The 19,820-nt window shown below is 38.2% G+C and overlaps 1 protein-coding gene across 13 annotated transcripts in view; it reads right to left on the bottom strand.

Moving 5' to 3' along the window:
- CDC42BPA (CDC42 binding protein kinase alpha) overlaps positions 1-12,026 on the bottom strand; it is a 239,835-nt gene extending 227,809 nt beyond the window's left edge. For 6 of the 13 annotated variants that reach the window (XM_014562113.2, XM_014562114.2, XM_014562115.2 and 3 more), the window contains exon 1: positions 10,702-12,022. In XM_014562113.2, coding sequence (XP_014417599.1) covers positions 10,702-10,879 — 178 coding nt within the window. In that variant the 5' untranslated portion in view covers positions 10,880-12,022. Of the gene's footprint in view, positions 1-10,701 lie in introns of all 13 variants that reach the window. The other 7 variants (XM_032466571.1, XM_032466572.1, XM_014562118.2 and 4 more) reach the window with 5 other exon arrangements.
- Between the last annotated feature and the right edge of the window lie 7,794 nt (positions 12,027-19,820).

The following is a 19,820-nucleotide window of genomic DNA, read 5'->3' as shown; positions in this document are numbered from 1 at the left end:
GTTTACTCAGAATCCATTCCCTCTTCCTAAAAAGAATCCTAATATTGTTATCTACACTTCCCTCACATAACCCATGTACCTCAATAATCTCATCAATATAATGACTAGTTCAAGAACAGACATGAAATCTAATTCTGCCCACTGAGCTCTTTTGGGGGGAGGGGTGTGGTTTCTGTGTGTTTCCATGAAAGGTTAAGTCTTGCTCCTCTTGAGAGGGCTACAGGAAGCCATTTCAGAAGACAAGTTTCTGAACAAATGAACCAAAACATGAAAAGTCATGGAACAGTTAAAGAATAATCAAGTCAAAGATCTGATTAGCAGAACAGTCAACACTTCAATCTAGTTGGAGTAAAAGATGAGTGTGGTACAAAAGAGAATTTGGGGGATAATGGAACTACTCCTTATTTTGACTGTGGTAGTGGTCTACATTTGTCAAAACTTACAGGATATACACCAAAAAGAGTGAATTTTACTATACATAAGTTTTAAAAGATTTTTTTTTAAATTCTTTAAAGTGAGAATGAGAAATAAATATAAACAAAATTATTTATACACACACATGCCATTAAGAGGTGTAGATCAAAGTAGGCATGCAGGGACAGAAGTCTAGTGGACCACAGCAGGGTGCTGAAGGCTGAGCTGGATTATGAAAAGGATATCCACATACAAGAGCTGCATGGCATCACTTCTGGATATTCTTGCCAAAGATGTATTATCATGAGGAAACAAACCCAAATTGAGGGTTACTGCAAATGCTTGCTGCAAAATAACCAGCTGGCAATCTTGAAAAGTGTCAGTCATGAATGTTGAGGAAAATTTGAGGACCTAGTCCAGACTGAATGACATGAGAAGGCATGCCATCCAAATGCAACATGTGATTCTGAACTGAATCCTTCTGCTATAAAGATATTATCAGGATAACCAACAAAACGTGAATAAAGTCTAAGGATTAGATGATGGTAATGTATCAGTGCTAATTTTCTAATTTTAATAGTTTCATTGTGGGTATGTCAAAGAATGTCAGAAAATACATATGAACACATTTGGAGATGACCGGCATCAAGTAGGCAATCTACTCTCAAATGGTTCAGAGGGGGCAATTTCTTTTTAAGTTTGAATTGTTTCCAATTTTTAAAAATTATTTCTTAAAGAAAAGAAAAAGATTAGAGAAAAAGACTAGGACCATATCATTAAAAATTCCATACTCCATGCTAAGGAATGTAAATGTTATTCTGAAAGCTATCAGTAATCACTGAAGGAAATGAAGCGGGATGTTGACATGCTCTAACGATCATGTTGTAAGTTTTTTTTTCTTAAGGTTCTACTAAACTAAGGTCCCAGATATGTAGGATTCACAGTATTTTCAGGTTAGGAACACATATAATAATGAGGTTATAGATTACTTAGCATTTAATGGAGAAACAAAAGCAGTAAGATCCAGGAATTTAATCCATTTAGATACATTTAATATAGACAAGTCAAGTGAGCCAGATGCACAAAGAGGTTAAATAAACCAGGACAACTCAAAAGCTGCTGTACTTAATTGGGATTACCATAGGAATAAAAGGAAAAGAAACAAGTATGATCACTTCAAGCAATGTAACACAGCAATGAACTCCTGGAAAAAAACTGTGAACTTAAGCATGCACCAGTCAGAAATGGGGTGACACATTACAAAGGCATGCAGCAAAAAGACAGAAATAGTAATCACACTATACTTGCAAATATTACTGTGGTTTTAACTATAAATTCTAAGAAAATGGAAGTACAGAGGAATGAGAAGCTTTATGAAATTATATCAATATGTCAGCTTCACCACATACCTGACCTTCTAGTCTGTTTTTAAATATTTCCTAGTTAAGATTTTTGATTAAGGCAAGGCCATAGTTGGGTAGCAATAATCTTAAAATGAGGCTTTAGCCACTCTGGGCTTTTCCTAATCTTCTCAAGTATTTTTTAAATCTCAGGCTAGAACACTTCTAAGTAAATGCTTGACTGCTTTTAATAATATCTGAGTAAACTTGGAGCATTAGCCACTCCCAGTAGACCAGGTATTTAAGGATGGGATTCTTGCTGTAGCAGGACAACAACACTGCTTTTACAAAATCCTCATAAAATCTAATTAGCTATGTTCCAGTTCACAGCCATGACAGTCTATCTCTCAAACTCTTTATCACTGCAATGGTTAGAGAGATAACTGGATTTAAAAAATGATCAACCTTTACTGAAAAAATAAAAATCACTAGGTTATTAGCAGGAACATCTCTGCAAACCAGGAACTACAAATATACATATAAACTGAAAGGCATGTGTTAAAGACTTACTGCTCTTCGTCTGTAAACACACACTTACCCAATGCAGAACTCCACACTAACCTAGTAAGTACTGCCAAACTGCCTTTTAAGTGATGCAAATGGAAGTGCTAAAAAAACGTTAAACATGAAAAGGATGAAGGCAAGTCACTCAAATATTTGAAGTTGGATGTAAATTGTGACAATATTCAAAAAAAAACTGTGATAGAAGAATTTAGTAACCACCTTCTGAAACGTAACTAGTTTAAAGGCTCTGACGCTGCCTATGGATTCCTAGTGTATGCCAGCATTCTCAAACTGTCAGCTGTTCCTCATAATAAGGATTCCAAAATCAGATGACTTAGGCAAATTCTAGGGAAAACAAAGTTTAAGAGGTTTCTGTACTGCACAACTTTTAAAAAGTGCATAGTTTTACTATGATAATAATGTGCTTTGTAATATCCAAAGAGGGATGCAATAAATACTATTTCCCAATCCTACATATACACAGATCTTTTAATTTTCAAAACTGTCACTTGTATCTACTGAAATATAGTTTAGGAAGCACTAAGGCACACTGTTCATTTTCTTTATACTTACCGTCAGTCCACAACATGAATTTATGGGTGCTACATAATCTTTAGGTCATAAAAAGTACTAAATGAATAAAACATCAATAACTTTTCATGATTATTTTCATCTTCTAAGTTGAGGTCAAGAACTCTACCACTGATTTGCAGGTTGAAGCTATATAAATATAAAAATAAATCATAACTACCCATTTCATAATATTTGCTGTTGGTGATGGAAAGAATGAGCATGGGCTTAATCACTGAACAACAGTTTAGTTAATGACAACAAAATGTTCCAATTCAAAATATCTTATCCTAAAAGAAGGAATAAGATACTGTTTGCACAGTCACACAGGGAAATACATCTCCAATGCCAATATAATTCAATGAAATATCATCAGTAAGATATGAACATGTTTATTAATGGTGAGATATTTATTTACATCCTTGTATTAGTACAGCTATACATTTCAATTAAACTTCACCAAAAAAATAGCATTTTATCTTCCTTTATCATAAGGCCAGACAGAAACTTCATAAACAGAATGAGAAAAAAGCCAACAAAATGCAACTAGAAATCACCAGAAAAAGAAAAATCTTAAATCAACTTTCCACCTTTTGACAAAATAAACTATTAGTATTATGTCCATTTTTCACTGGTGATAAAACAGACTCAGAGAGGTCAAAGAACCTGCTTAAATCAACCCAGCCAGTAATCAACTGAGTCAGTCCAAACCCAAACCCATGCTCTTTGCCAGTTTATAGGTTTAGAATAGGAATATTTCAGGTTGAGGTATTCCACTTGTAGATCAATCTTCACCATGGAAACTCTAAGTAAATTTAATTAAGCTTTATCACTATGAATAGAGCAAACTGAATAGAAGGTTTTTTTTTCATTCATTAAGCCTATGGTGATATTTAAACAATTTTGAAATAAAACCGAAATTTAACAAGTGATTGCACGACTGAACTAATTCACATGCATTTTGAAAAGAATATTTCATCCACTTAAGTAGTATTTTCCAGTATAACTGGATTGGGAGTGAGAGGAATAGTGTTGATGGGGAAGAATTAAAAAGAAAAATAAATGTATGTCAGAAGAGAGAGAAAAAAATACTAATTAATTTAATCCTATAATCTATTTACCTTTAAAATCAAGTTGAATTATCCTCTACTATTATTATCTGCCACTGTAATACTTGGAATGGAAGTCTGTGGTAATCACATAGGTCTAATTGCTCACATAGTGCTGAAATAGCACTAATTACATACGATTTTCTCTTTAACAAAAGTATTGTTTATTCTGGTTTCTTTACACTACATATAAATAGGTGCTGGCATTTGAAACCTAGTTTCACAGATGCAATGTTATCAAATAATAGTAAAGTTCCCACACTAGAAGAGTCAAACCAACAGCTTAGCTAACATGTAACCTTAGAAAAAACAATACTTAACACTATAATGGATTCTAAAATTGCATAAGTCGATGGTATTTTCCTCTTAAATATCACAAAGTAATGAATAAAACTATTTCATATAGACGTAGTTTTGCAACACTTTACAATTATAGTAACTAAAGCTGCAAAAGATAAAGTGAGAATTTCTGTATTTGCTGTAAATGCCTATATTTGAAAAGCAAGTTTAATTAGAGCAAGAAAAGGTCATAGAGATTTGTCAGTAATTTCAAGGACTTCAGGGGTTAATGGCACTGGTTCATTATTATACCTAATTTCATCCTGCTTCACAGGGTGCTTTTCCTGGATGTAAATGTTCACTAGCATCACCTTGTGCCACTCCACCAGGATTAAGCTTATCTTTCAATTCACATGACCATCACACAGAAGACAATTAAAAGTCCACAACCACTAAATAAAACCTAACTTATTCAGATTTGGATTCTCTCTCCAAACCACATACTGTTTCAAACTCTCTCTCAAAATTATCTCTTTCTAACCCTGATATAAGGAACACCATGACCTAATACTGGAAGAACATTTCCCAAAGGGTGTTCCATGGAACATTGGTTGCTATCTTTCAGATACTCCTCAAAAATATTATTCCATAATCATATGAATTTTATAAATTCTAGGATAACCCACAGTATTTTTAATGGTTAATTTTTTTAAATAGTTTCCCAAATTTAGTTAGCCACATAAACCTGCCCCATCACACATAGAGCACCTATTAACATCCCACGGATTTACAGACACAGTTTGAAATCAGGGAAGTGGCTAGAGTAAAGAAGACCTAATCCCTTATGGTAGCTCACAGAGAAAAAATATGACAATGAATATATATATGTTCATGTATAACTGAAAAATTGTGCTCTACACTGGAATTTGACACAACATTGGAAAATGATTATAAATCAATAAAAAATGTTTAAAAAACAAAAAAAGACCTAATCCCAAAATGAACAGTTGTTCATATGAGAAAGAATTAAGGGGCAAATAGTGAAATTGGAAAATGGAGAGCCACGTCTTCAAGCCTTCTATTAACCATGAAAGCCAAAGTGCTACTCTCCTATAGCAGCGGATAAAGTAGCACTAGAATGGGGGGAGAGGTGTTAGCCAATAGAGGGCTAGTCATTGGGAAATGACTTCCACCTACTAACTGGAAAAAGTGGACACTGTAGAAAGGAAGTATGGAGCAACTAGCTGGGAAGACTAATCCTGTCACTCTGATCAGCAACAATGGGGAAAAAAGGGAAATCCCTTAGATCTGGAAAAGAGTTTTATATGCAGTGACAACAAAAGATGGCCATTCGTATCTCTGGGATGTCCTATACTTACAGTGTGGGTCATTCAAAAACAAACATCATTATGGAAAGAACTTCTTGGCTCAAGATACAGCAAAAGCTGATAAGCAATTCTTGGTCTTAGCTACTGAAAACTTGAAGTAACCCTCACTGGAAGTTTCATGAGTAACAAGGGATAAGAAAACCTATGGAACTAGCAAACTCTCACCTACATCTACTTTAGCATTCATCTGGAGTAATGGGAAGACATAAGTAAAAAACTACAGCCAATGTTGATAGGTCCCTCATGTTCGACAAGCTTATACAACTCTGATAATCAATGGAAGTCAACATTCACCAGTCCAAAGACAGAAAAGGAAAAATGTCAAAGGAAAAGGAAATGAACCATCAAAGACAATACAAAGAAGTGATGTTAATTCCTCTGTCCAATAAGTTCTTCTGAATTAAAAATAACTTAATTATTCACGAGTTAAGACTGAAGTAGCAACCCAGAAAAACAGTATGCTCAGGCTCATTTTCTCATTCTTCCTCTCTCCTATTCACCTTTTCTTCTTCCAAGTATCTTCTCCCTACCTAAACTCCTCCTTTTCTTTAAATTCTTCAGTCTGCCCCTAATTTCAATCATGTGTGCTTTTTGAAAAAGAACCATGTCTATCTTTTTGCTGTTGAACAGTCAATATAGTTTAGCTTCATCTACACTAGAGTTTCAAACTCTTCAGAACACAATCTTCAGTAAGAAATACAAGAACACACAAGCATTCTGTATAACAATACTTATTCTTTCTACACATGATGTACTTGATATTTTCTACTCTAGTATATTTAATTTTTTAAATGCTGGCTGGACTTAGTAAATTGATTATAAAACCTATCAAAACCAACAGGATGGAAAACAAGGAGCAACACCTACAGTATACTGGCAGTAAGTATACATAAAGAGAAAAGGTTTTGGAAGAAATGTTTTGACTGCCATAGAAGATTAGCACAAGAAAATATTAATTTGTAACAAGTTCAATTATTTTACCCTAAAATAGCCTAGGCTTACTATCTAATACTAATCAAGTCACAGGAATTATGAAACATTCCATAAAATTTCCAACATATGATGCTATTTATTTTTACACTGCTATGCTAAGGTATGCCTTACATTTCCATACGAAATAAATAAATTCCTAATATACTTAGTGTTAGTCTTGACATCCCTGTTCTCACTCATACTGCAATATACTCTTTAAAAAAAGAGAAATGGAAAAATAAAAGCCACCACTTACTGAACATGCTTCTACCATTTGCTAGCACTGGGTTAGGTCAAATAATTGTACTTATCCTTAGAACAGAAGGACTGTTAGGTGACTAGTATAAAGGAAATAAGTGCTCAGCCTGTATTTCTGATGACATTTATGATGATCCTAATCGAGGACTTAAATAAAAATAAAAAAATTAAACCAAACCTAATCATCTGTGTTAAGCGGCCATTTTAATAATTTGGTATGATTAATAAATTCTACTCAGGAAAAGCTAACAAAGAGGAACAATATAAGAACACAGAAAAGATTCAGATCCTTCTGATCAAGCCATCATCACCTCACTTAAGTGACCCACACGTGAAAAAAATGTGAATTAGCTTTAAAACTACTCTAATTCATTAAGTTTAAACCACAGTACCCGCTGATGCACTCTAGTAACAAGTTTATCAATCACTCAGACTATTTTGTGTTTGCATATCTACACTAAATAAGCTATAAAATTACTGTTATTTAAGGATAATTTAAATGAAATGTTATAAAGTCCAATATTCAGAAAGCATCAAAAAGTAGTTATCCACATATAGATAGCCTTGCATTTTTTTGTATTGAGTAATATTATCTTACACCTATTTTTTAAGTAAATTGGTTAAGAATTCCCTAAAATTCCAATTTCCCATTTAAAAGTAGAGGACAGCCAATTTAATTAGTAAAGTACTCATTTCATCATTACTAGCAAATTAGTTTATAATGTAAAAATTAACTTCTACTTCCACAACTCTACTGTAACTTGCTCTAGAGTTACACTAGTAACATCAAAACTATTATTTTATAAACAAACAACATACAAACCATAATCATTTCAACAGCTTAAAAAATAAGACAAAACACTCTTTCAAATCGTACTGGATACAACTGGAAAATAAACATTATTAAATTTGAAAGTGATCTATGACCTTAAGGCACTCTTATCTGCTTTCTTTACTGCTCATTGGCTTAATCCCCCTCTTCCTTTCTAGAGCTCTACTTATTTCCTCCCTCAAGCTGTCAGCACCAACAGCAAGGAATGCTATCCAACAACAAAAATCTGAATTGTCTGTTTTCTTACAGTCATGATACTGTAATGAAGAAAACATTAATCTTATCAATATAAAGAGTGAAATCAGCCTAATTAGGAATAAAATGAAATTGACAGAAATGTAGCAAGTCAGACAGACTCTTGCTGACTCCATTTTTAAAAGGAACCTATTTTCAGCATAAACCTAAGCCATATGAGATGACAACTGCATTAATATAAACAGCCAAACACAAATATACAGCATGTACCATAAAGTTTAACTACTACCATTCTCCTGTTTCAAATATTGGGTCTTTTAAAACTCAAACTAAACATTTTATCATTTAAGGCAAATCTAAATTATCGAATTTAACCCCAACAAACAATCTCTTTCACTATCCATCACAGACCTAAAAAAATAATGTTAAAAATGAAATTGGGTCAATTCACTATCTGAAAACTTCCTTAACCAACTTGTTTTTTATACAATGTTAGATAATGAGAATCAAATAAGACACTTCTCCAAAGTGTAGTAATCAATTCATACACAAGGACCAGTTGATCTATTTCAATAATTAAATGTAAAGAAGATACTGGCATTCTTCAATTACCTAAATTCTCAAATAACTTAAAGATGGTAAGTACTACTACTCATGATAGATTTCTTGACAGCTTTTTCCAATCTTATCTTTCTTTTCTTGCTCTTTACCCAAACTTCTATGGTTGGTAACTCCCACTTTCAAGATCTCCTACTACAACTTAAAAATACCTAAGACTTCACAGACACTGCCTAGCCCCAAAGCCTACAAAATAATTGCTTAAAAATTCGAGTCTCTTGTTCTCTATTACTGAAAAACACAATAGAAGTTTACTTAAGAGACTATATTTTTTTTACATCACATCAAACTTACAAAAAAGACAAAATATGAAGGATACTACTAAAACTTAATTTACTTTAAAATCTATTAATAAAAATAAAATGTATTTGGTGAAATACTTATTTGACTTTTTTGCTTATTTGGCTTAAATTAAATATCTACCAAAATACAGATATAAGAAACCAAGTACAAAAAAACATATTTAGTAGAAAATATACATAAATTATTCTGATAATACAGCAAAATATCTCATAGCATAAAACTATTATGTAAATTCTTAATAATCAAAAGGCAACTGAAGATATAGTTTTTTATCATAATTCTTAAATTACATTTACAACTGGTACATACAATGAGTTCTCCCATTATTTTGCAGATAGTTCAAGAACTGAAACTCTAAAAGCATCAAAATCCTTTCTATAAATCTTAAAACAAACTAAAGCAATTTCTAAATTTAGGAAACATGGGGTATAAAACTACTTATGCTCTGTAAAATATTTTTCTTCACACATAAAAATAAAAGACATATACTTCACAAATAAAGTACCAAAGTCAAAACTGTCTCATCCTTAAGAGAGCAGTCTCTTGAAAAATGATTTAGAATTCTTACATTCCCAGCACGAGTCTGGTAGTCTGTTTTTAAAGATAATCCTATTCAAATTGCACATATATATATATATATACATGCTTTAAAAATCTCATGGCATCAAGTTGCTAGAAAACTTCTGATACTGGTAAATTGAATAATTAATTCAAATAATTAGGCAAAATTGGAGAAGTGATTTACCTGACAAACTAATTTTTAACAAATTTCAAATCCAAAAAGTGAAATAATCATCAGTTGACTTTTACTTCAGAAAAATACAGCGTTACTTGGGAACAAAGACATTTTAGTATAAAAACTTTCCAACAAACTCAAATATTGACATTCCAAAGATACAAAATAATTCTTTGGCTAATATCCTTCAAAAGTCAATGTCCTAATATAGGTCTGGGTGATGATGTATATTCTTCCCACAGAGAACTGGTGGATGTTGGGATGGGCTCACATGTAACATTGGAATTAGAACTTAAAGCCAAGCCTTCAAGCTTGAAGATCACATGGAGCATTTGCTCTCATCATTGATCTACACCTCTAGCTAGGTCTCCTAAATCACATCTATATTTAGGAAAATGAAGACAAAAATTTAACCAGTTTAGATATGAATTAAATGTAGAGTAAATCAAACTCTCAGGCTGGCAGGAGCTGCTCCCAAACATTCTCTACCAACTACTATCACAAAATTTTTAAACTACTTATGTCATCTTACAAACATGACAATTTTTGGCAAGTCCATGTTTAGTAATTTCCTTTGCTTACGCTATATAGAGATGTAATAAAACCCACTGATGATTACCTTCAAGTTCCTGTTGACCTAAGATATTTTAATATCTCCTCCCATTTCCAGAGTAATTTCCAAAGTCTGGGAAGGAATGTTTCCACTAATAAATTCCTTTCAATTGAATGTCTGTTATACCACCATGCAGTAGGCAACTGGGAGCAATAATCCATTTTTGCCCATCACAGAATTATTCAAAATCTCTTACTGCTGACCAAAAAACAAGCTCTTCTTCATAAGTTCCACATTAAATCAAGTCAACAATTGAGTAGCATGGTTTTACTCTTGGGAAAATACTTACCAAAAACTTGAATAACTGGTGTCTATCTTTTATTGTATACATATTTAAATACATTATATATAACACATATTATGTGTTTAAATACATATTAATACATTATGTATATATACAATGTATAAAGTATAATTATATACTCATTACAGAGTAACTTTATCATGCTAACCATCACAATTAAATCATAATGCCCAGCTAAAGAGTTTTTATTTTAAATACAAACTTACCCCATTCTAGGTATTCAAGAATGTTCTTCTCTCTTCTCAATGGAGAATTATTGCATTCATCATAAAGGCAGATGAGTATATCCAGTAACGTTTCCACACTGAAGCACTGCCCATTGGTCTGAGCGGGCCCATCCAAAATAAACTGCTCCAACTGCCTCAAACGCACTTCTCCGGACATGTTTGCTTTATTTCTGCTGGTTTTCCTTTCAATTACTATAACGATTTTTACTATGATTATTTAAACCTAAATTTCAAAAGGTGTGGTTTTAAAAAATAAACCACTTGTTATTCAAACAACTGTCATGCAATGCCGGGGCTGAATTCAACATCCAACACACCAGTAACTCACTTAACTGAAGCGTCTTCAATTTCGCAAATATACATATATTTGAGGGAAAGTTACCGTAAAATACACATTTAACACATTTTAAAAAGAATAATTAAGTTGTATATTTAAATAAAATAATTAAAAGTACAGCGAACCAAAAAGTCAACACTTCTTTAAAAAAAAAAAACTCTTCTCCTTCATTCAAAATTCAACTCGTGCAACATAATCCTGAAACGAATCCGGTTGCATCATTAATGAATTAAGTCCGATGTGCATCAGCAATTCACTTCCCAGGAAGAAAGAAAATCGAAAAGGGAGGAAAAAAACAGAATGTATGTAAGGGGGAGGGAAAACCAAAAATTCTGCTGCAAATCCTCCCAACCACCACTTGGATAACGCATCAGCGGCAATTTCTCCAGCGGGAAAGGGAGGGGGCGAGGTCCCTGAAGCAGCCCCTCGGCTCGGAGCACGCCAAGTCTTGCCCGAAGGAGGCTTTTCGTTTCTCCTCCCGAGGTCCTTATTTTTAAGGCTTTGCAATCAGTCCTATATCCAACGGATTCCGATGAAAACTCTTCATTTTCCTCCCCGCTTCACCCAGGGGCCTGACTGGCTGCGGCGGCACTCGCCCCCGGCTCCGGGAGCAGCGGCTACTCGGCCGCCTGAGCCCGCTCCATGTCGGTGGTCGCTGGGCCGCCGGCCTGGGCCGCGCCCGGGGGAGAGCCCGGTCTCCCCCACACCCGCACCGCGGCCGCCCGCCCGCCCGCCGACGCTCCCGACGCCCTGGCGAGGGGGTGCTTTTCTGGATTCAAAGGACACGGACGGCAGCAGCTGCGGCGGCGGGGGCGCGGGCGGCTCCAGCAGCTAGGTCTCCCCCTTCTTCACACCCCGGGGTTAAGGGCATCTTTCCCCGGCGAGGAGGGAAGCGGCCGAGGCGCAGGAGGAGGGGTCGGTGCCGCCGGTGAGGAGACCAGAGGCTGCGGCAGCCCGGCTCGCAGCCACTCCCTTCCTTTCCCTCCACCCCTCCCCCGCCTTCCCCGTCCTCTCGCGCTCGCGCCCTGGGCTCCGCGAGGCTGCTCCAGGCCCCGCCGCACGCAGGCGGAGGCTCGCCGACGAGTCGGGATCCAATATGGCGGCCCCCGCCCCCCCCCCGACACGCGCGCACACGCCCTCTCCCCTCCCCGCCCCGCCCCACCCCGCCCCCGCCCCCGCCCGAGCCCCTCCGGCGCGGCGGGGTCCGGTCCTGCGGTCGCCCAGAGCCGAGTCCAGGCCTTGGAGGGGGTGCGGGCGAGGGCCGGGGGCGCGGGCGCTGCATCGCCCCGAGGGGAGGGTGGGGACGGCTCGGCCGGTGAGGCTGCGGCTGCCGCAACGTGGAATGCAGGGATACGGGAGGACTGAGGGAGGCCGCGGCGGCGGTGGCCGATGGTAGGGAGGCTGGAGGACGCGGGCGCGGGCTGGGAATTGCGCCACCGCCTCGCCGCTGTCCCCGGTTCCCGGGAGCTCCTCGTACGGATCGTAGAGCGGGGCTTCCTCCTGGTCCTCGGAGGCACCACCACCCGATTGGCACGTTGGCCAAGGGGGCCCAGAAGCAGACGGCTTTAGCCTTCAGTAGATCAGTAAAAGACAGAGCCTTTCTCACTGCCTCTTACCTGCTCACCACTCGCCCCCCACATTCAGTTCTCAAGCACTCCAAAGTAATAATTTCCTGGGTGTCCAATTACACCACTTCTTGTGTCATTTCCCAGGACAAATACAATGACAGACTTGTACGCGCTACCCTCCAAGTCCTGAGTGTTTGCGAGAAGGACAGAATCCCCCATGTCTATTCCCAAAAGTTTCCCTCCGTGGAGCACAGGGTTTCCTCCTCGGGAACTATTCTAGCTGTTGCCTGTTTATCCCCAGCCAAGGTTACCACCTACGAGGAATTCAGCCAATGAAGGGGAGTCTAGACGGTTCGCCACTATCATCAAACCTCCATCCCCTGTTCGCGCTCGCGCGCGTGCACACAAAACCCAGCGGCACAATGCAGAAACTGGGTAGCAAAGGCAAATCGTTCTATAGGTACGGCTCCTGATGCATGTTGGGCCCTCCAGGTTTTTTTGAATCTTGGTTTTAGGAGAGCTGCCTACAGATTTCTTAAGGAAGAGCCCACATTTAAATACATCACTAAACTGGGTCACTGAATTTCTGTCATTTCCTCTCAAAACTGCCATCTCCGTAATAATCTTTTCTCCAAAATACAATTATATTCCTTTCCTACACCCGTGGGGCAGTTTTGTTTTTCAAAGTTAATGCTCACAATGGCGTTTTTTACATCTTACTAGTATGGAAGCTAAGCAAGAACTAGAAATGAAGATCTAGAAATGAAGTCTAAACATGAAGGCTAACATTAATTATTCAAGTTGCTGTCATTCACAATTTTTTTGTGAATCTTTTGTGAAATCTACACTTGACGTGGCTTAAATAACCAAAATAACCACAGCATTATTTCCAATGAGCTCTTGACAAATGAGTGACGCTTACACAGACTCAGACAAAAGATGGATCATTTCTAGCCGTGACATCTTTGTGTATGTGTGTTGTCTAATTATAAAAGTAATAGAAAAGCAAAAAGAAAAGTTTAATCCTATCACAGGTAATAATATTTTGGTGTTTATTAGTCAAGTTTCTTTCTTATGTATGTTAACAAAATGATACATAATAAAAGACAGTTTTATAGTCTCCTGTTTTCACCTAGCAATGTATTATGAACATGATTTTTAGGTCAACACATATTCATCAACATGATTTTAATGGTGAAGCCAAGATTCACACTTTCATTTGACCGTGAATTGAGGTAGCAAAGAAAGAAGCAATTTCTTCTGCTTTTTACACCACAGAGCTGGCTCCAAGATACCTACTTATCCAACTTGTAAATAACTGTAAAGAATAGTTTAAAAGCGAGAACCTGAAACATGTTGAGTCTCAATAAATGCTAATTAACAGTTACAGGTATGTTTTTTTAACAAAAGAGTCATGCTGCCAGACCTCTCTCTACCTATTCTGTGAGCACTTGGGTACCACCCACAATCCAGGGTATTGATGATTGCTTAATAACCTTTTCCACATTATTTGGAGAGTAAAGGGGAGAACTTATTTTTATTTTTTTTAAAAAAAGCACAAAGAGAAGGAAGAAGGTTGAACCCAATCAATTTTGCTTGAATAATTCAAGCTCAGAGACTTAATAATTAACTAGACACTAAACACATTGTGCGGGTGTTATTTTAAATGTTCCAGTTGAAGTGTGAACATGCTTGTTAATGAAACCGGTCTTAAGCCAAAGAAAGGCACAGCCGCAGCCGCCCCACAGTGCTTGAACTCCTGCAAATCAAGAGTGCCATAGGCTGCGTGGCAGGGTGTTCTTTGGATAAAGAGCCTGGAGGGGGGTCTTTGTGAAATTTTGCTTGGGGGCCTGGAGATTAGATGTATACCACCGCAAACACAATTTGTTTGAAATAATCCGAAAAAGTTTTATGAAGATGCTGGGAATTATTCTGACCTTTCAGAAAAGAAAGAGGACAGGAGAGAACAGAGAGAGAGAGTGAAAAGCATAAGGACAGAAGTCATTAAGCCTGGTCCAACTAATCCTCCAATTCTAGCCTAAGAGCAGGAGAACTGATCTATCAATTGATAATTATAACAACCAGCCCTGCTCTTACCTTGCTGTATGTTACTCTGCAATAACTATAGATTCAATGTTGGAGAACAAGGCCAAAAGGAAGGTGAGTGCCACAGCAAGGCCTCATGTGTAGTAACACAAGGATACTTTACTACATCACCTTTCAGCCCAACTAGTACATCCTGACCCTGCAAATGACCGATTTAGGTTAGTACCTTCTGGGGATAAAACACCAGCAAATGGTTGTTCTCACTTCACATCTAGCTCGTGACTTGAGTACTACCAACTGCAAAGGCTTACGTTATAAAAAAGGGGAGACTTTGTAATTGATAATTGCCTCCTTTACAGAAAACTTATAATGTATAAATACTGTCCTGAGTACTTTAAGCATATTATTCTAGTCAATCATTATAACCATATGAAGTAGGCAAAGTGTCACCCCCGTATCATAGATGAGGAACGGGGTTTAGAGATATCCTAGAGAACTTGTGAATGACCACATAGCTAGCAAGTGACATAGGAGCTGGGAGTCAACACCAGGCCTGTTTCATGCCAAAGCCCATGGTTTTAACCACTACGCAGAAGAGGTCTGAAAGATCTGCAGAATTCCATAAACCCAACTCCTCCTTCCTGTTGTAATCAGGAAGCAGTGGGATAAAGTTGTTTAGTTACATATTTGGGCATTAGAAATTGACATCAGGGAGGAAGAGGGAAACACAGCTATAATGTGTCAGGATCCAACCAGAAGAGTTATCACCCAAGGAAACTGAATTCTAAGCAATAGTTACAGAGGTAGTAGTGGAAGAGCTAAGGAAACAAGCAGGGAAGAGTGAGGTGACCCACAGTTTGGCAGCAATAGCTGCTTCTCTCCTAAGGCTGGTGGAAGCTAAAACCAGGGCTGGAAGGAGTCAGAGCCACAGAGGAGGTACAAGGGCTGCTAGGGAGGCTACCTAGGCAGAGAGAGTGGAAGGAGAATCCCCTTACCTCGAACCTCCAGCCACTTGCAGCTAGCACAGAGCTTGTGACAGAGAGCCTGCATGCATCATCCCCACAGATGCAGAGCAGAGCAGGCAATGAACGCTGAAGGGCGGTAAAGACAAAAAGGCCCAGGATTTATATGCATATAATCAACAGTTTCAGTTTTACCCAAACTATTTTTTTTAAAAGAGCAAAACAATAAAGGAAATGTTTTATCTCTGAACAACCATTAAGTGGACTTAGAAGTAGCATGGTTTTAACGTAGGAGCAGTTTTCACGCCTCCCTTTTTCATATTAATTTTGCTTTGTTTTAATCCCTCAAAAAGTTTTGAAAACCCAACCAAACAAACCCTCTTCATCTAAGGCATGTGTACTTAGGTTCACAGACGAGTATTTCCCTCTTGCTTACCAATCGATCTTGCCTACCTTGGCCTATCTTTAAATTTCACATTTAAATTTCTCATGAAAGCTCTACATAAACAAGCTCCATTATAAATGGAATTTTTAAAAGTATGTTTAGGGTCAAACATTATAGTACAGATATTGTTCCTCTATTGGAGCTGTTTAGTAAATTCAAACACTAGAAAGATAGCTGGCATTCTCTTACAAATTCTGTCAGCAGAAAACATTTGACAAAAGGTTCCACATCATGTGTGATGACAAAAACCAAGCCAGTTAAGCCAATGTGATCTTCTCAATCCCGAGGGGGCTAGAGGTGACGCAGCCAGGACCCAGGGACAGCCAGGACCCAAAGGAATGAGTTGAAGAATCCAGTCACCACACTCTGGAAATCTCTCTGCCAAGATTACCAGTGATTTCCACGTTACCAAAGCCAACGGTCAATCCTCAGTCCACGTTTCATTTGACCTCTTAGCAGTTTGACAGCATAATCACCCTCTTTAATTGAAATACTTTTCTTCACTTGGCTTTGCACTCTCCTTACTTTCTCCTACCTCCCTGGCCACTCCTCAGTTCTCTCTTCTAGGTCCTCCTTATATTCCTGATCTCTAAAAACAGGAGTGCCCCAGGGTTCAGTCTTTGGATCTTCTCTCTTTTCTATTTACAACCTATTCCTGAAGTGATCTCAATTAGTCTTAAGGATGTGAATACTATGTATAATGGTTTGAAAAACATGCCACAAATTGTTCAACACTTCTTGCATTGAAGGTTGGATCTATATCCCTGCACCTTGAATCTAAACCAATCTTAGTGAATCACTTGTAACAAATAGAATGTAACAGAAGTCATTTAACTTCCCATTTTACTTCCCAGGCTGGACATAAAAGGCCATGCAGCCTCACCCTGTCCACTGGAATGGACAAGGTTCTATCACTAGAACCCTGCATGGCCACTAAAGAAGTTCAACTGAGTTCAACTGTCCCAAGGCTGCCATGCTAGGAGGGAGCTCAAACCATACAAAGGAGCCACATGCAGACACTCAGTCAGCAGCTACAGGTAGTACCAACTACCAGACATATGAGTGAAGATGCCAGGTGATTCCAGCCCCCAGATGTTGTCACTCCAACCAAGACACCCAGCTGAGACCCCAGTCATTGCAGAGCAGAGAAAATCTCTCATCACTGTAACTTTTCCAAATCTCTGATACATATCCTCTATAAACCTAATAAAATGATAGTGCTTAGCTGCTAAGTTTTGAGTGATTTGTTATGCAGAAGTAGTAACCAGAATAATATATAAATGCTGATAACTCCAAATTGATGTTTTTGATCTGAACATTTCCCCTGAACTCCAGACTCATCTTTGTCTACTTGACACTTATTTTAAAGCAATATGTTCAAAACAGAAGACTTTAACATGCCCCTCCAGATCTTTCCCCAGAGTACTCTATCTATAAAGGGCACCTTCATGTACCCAGCTCCTTGGAATGAAACCAAACTCTTCACTTTCTCTCATCCTATCAGCAAATCCTACCTACTATATCTTGAAAGCAGGGGTGAAAGTCAAAATATTTAATAACCAAAATGGTATGGGCTCCAACCAATTAGTACAGATTGCTGGTCTGCACATCAGAACAGATGTGACCACTACTTGCTGCTTCACACTCTAGCTCAGAAACCTCCAATTGTTTCCCATTATGCATAGAATAAAAATCAAAATCCTACCATCGCCTATACGCCCCTCCATGATCTGGCCCCTGACTCTTTCTGTGAGTTCATCTCTTATCATCCTTCACCCTCAAACTCATTATGTTCCCACCACACTATACAACATTCTGTTTTTCGAATACCACACACTCCCACCTCCAGGTCTTTGCAATTTGCCATTCCCTCAAGGCATTTGCCTTGAACATTCTTGTGTCAGATGTCCATATAGCACATTCTCCCACTGCAGTCACGTCTCTGCTCAATCAGAGAGGACCAGCTATTGTAAGGAGCAGCCCTCCCTCTCACCTTTCTCTAGCCTCCTCTCCTGCGTTTATATAGCCTGTACGGTTTGTTGCTGCTGTTGTTGATTTGAATGTTGCTTACTGCCTGGGTCTCTCCACTAAAATATAAGCCCCCTGAAGGTAGAAATGCTGTCATCCACTCACACTTAGTACCAGTGATCATGCTCTGCTTTCTCTTGGGCTTTGTATGGTGTAAGCTACCTCAGAGAACCAGGAGCAGGCAGTCTCCCAAAAGGGAAACAAAGAGAATTTTTTCTAAGGAAAGAGGCCCCCTGTTGAGCTGCCTGCTGAGATTTTTTTTTTCTACCTGAGAAGACAGTAATACTACCACTTCTCCAGGAGTTTGTTGGTGACAGGTTAAGTCAAGGGCCTCCAAGGAAGTAGTCTCTAGGATACCATCATCCTGAAGTTACAACCCTGCAAATACCTAAAGCATAAAGTAACAAAGACATTTTTCTTTAAGAAAGGTAGATGGTTCATCTGCAAAATTTAAACATTAGAGAAAGAAAAACTTTATGTAGGTTACTGAAGTAGGGGAAACGAGATGTGATAGCCATATCCTTTGTTGTACGAAGACCGTTAGCAGCACAAATAAAAGCTAACGTTAATTGTGCACCTTCTATGTCAAGTACCAAACCAAGGAATTGCCATCCATTGAATCCTCTTAACAACCCTATAAGGCAGAAACTATTAAGATTTCTTGTCTTAAGCCAGGCTGCTATAGCAGATTACCATGGACTGGGTGACCTAAACAATAAACTTTTATTTCTCACAGTTCCGGAGGCTCAAAGTCCAAGATCAAGGTTCTGGCCAATCTGGTTTGCTTGAGAGCACCCTTCCCAGTTTGCAGATGGCTGACTTCTCCGATCTTCACGTGGTGGAGAGCAGAGAGAGAGGAAACAAACTCTCTCCTGTCTCTTCTCATAAGGGCACTAATCCCATTCATGAGCACTCCACCGTCATGACCTAGTTACCTCCCAGAGGCCCCACCTCCTAATACCACCACACTGGGGATTAGAATTTCAACATGTGAATTTTAGAGGGGATACAAACATTCAGTCCATAACATTTCCATGTAGAAAAACTAAGGACTAGCTAGGCTAAGTAGCTTTCCCAAGGTTATAAAGCTGTTAGGTAGTAAGGTCAGGATTTCAGTCCAGGTGAGATTCATTCTAAAACCTTTGCTGAAATGCTTTGCCAGCCTACCTTATAGCAAGTTAAGAGAAACTAATCAGTTAACTGGTTAATAATTAGACTAAGCTCTATTGTCTAACCAAAGGAAGGGGTAACTAAAATGACTTCATTATAACCATAAAAGACATTCTCTTGTAGGAATTTTAGTCAATTGTTATCCATATAAAGAAGAGCAAAACCACAGAGAATGGTTTGTTGAAATAGGATTTATTTCATATAGACAAAAAGAGAAACTCTTCATTGTCAGGTGGGTAAACCCCAAAATCAGACACAAAGAAAGACTGTGGAGTTGTAATATCTGAGGATCTTAAAAATGATCATTTCAATAGAATCTCACTAGCCATTTCTCTTGACTAGTTTGGAATCCACCTGCCAGAAGGTGAGAGGATCAGAACAGATGTGCTCTCCAGGCTCCATTCAGCAAGAAGATTCAGTGCTTCCACAACAGTACAGGGGACTAATTAAACCCACAGTCATATGGTAGAGCCAGCGATTATGTTTTAGAACAGACTGTGACCTCTCTCTGACCCAGAGGATAGCAGCATCAGCACTTACAA

This window comes from Camelus ferus, chromosome 23, assembly GCF_009834535.1.
Source record: "Camelus ferus isolate YT-003-E chromosome 23, BCGSAC_Cfer_1.0, whole genome shotgun sequence".
Lineage (NCBI taxonomy): Eukaryota > Metazoa > Chordata > Mammalia > Artiodactyla > Camelidae > Camelus > Camelus ferus.
This window is presented reverse-complemented; position numbering and strand designations above follow the sequence as displayed.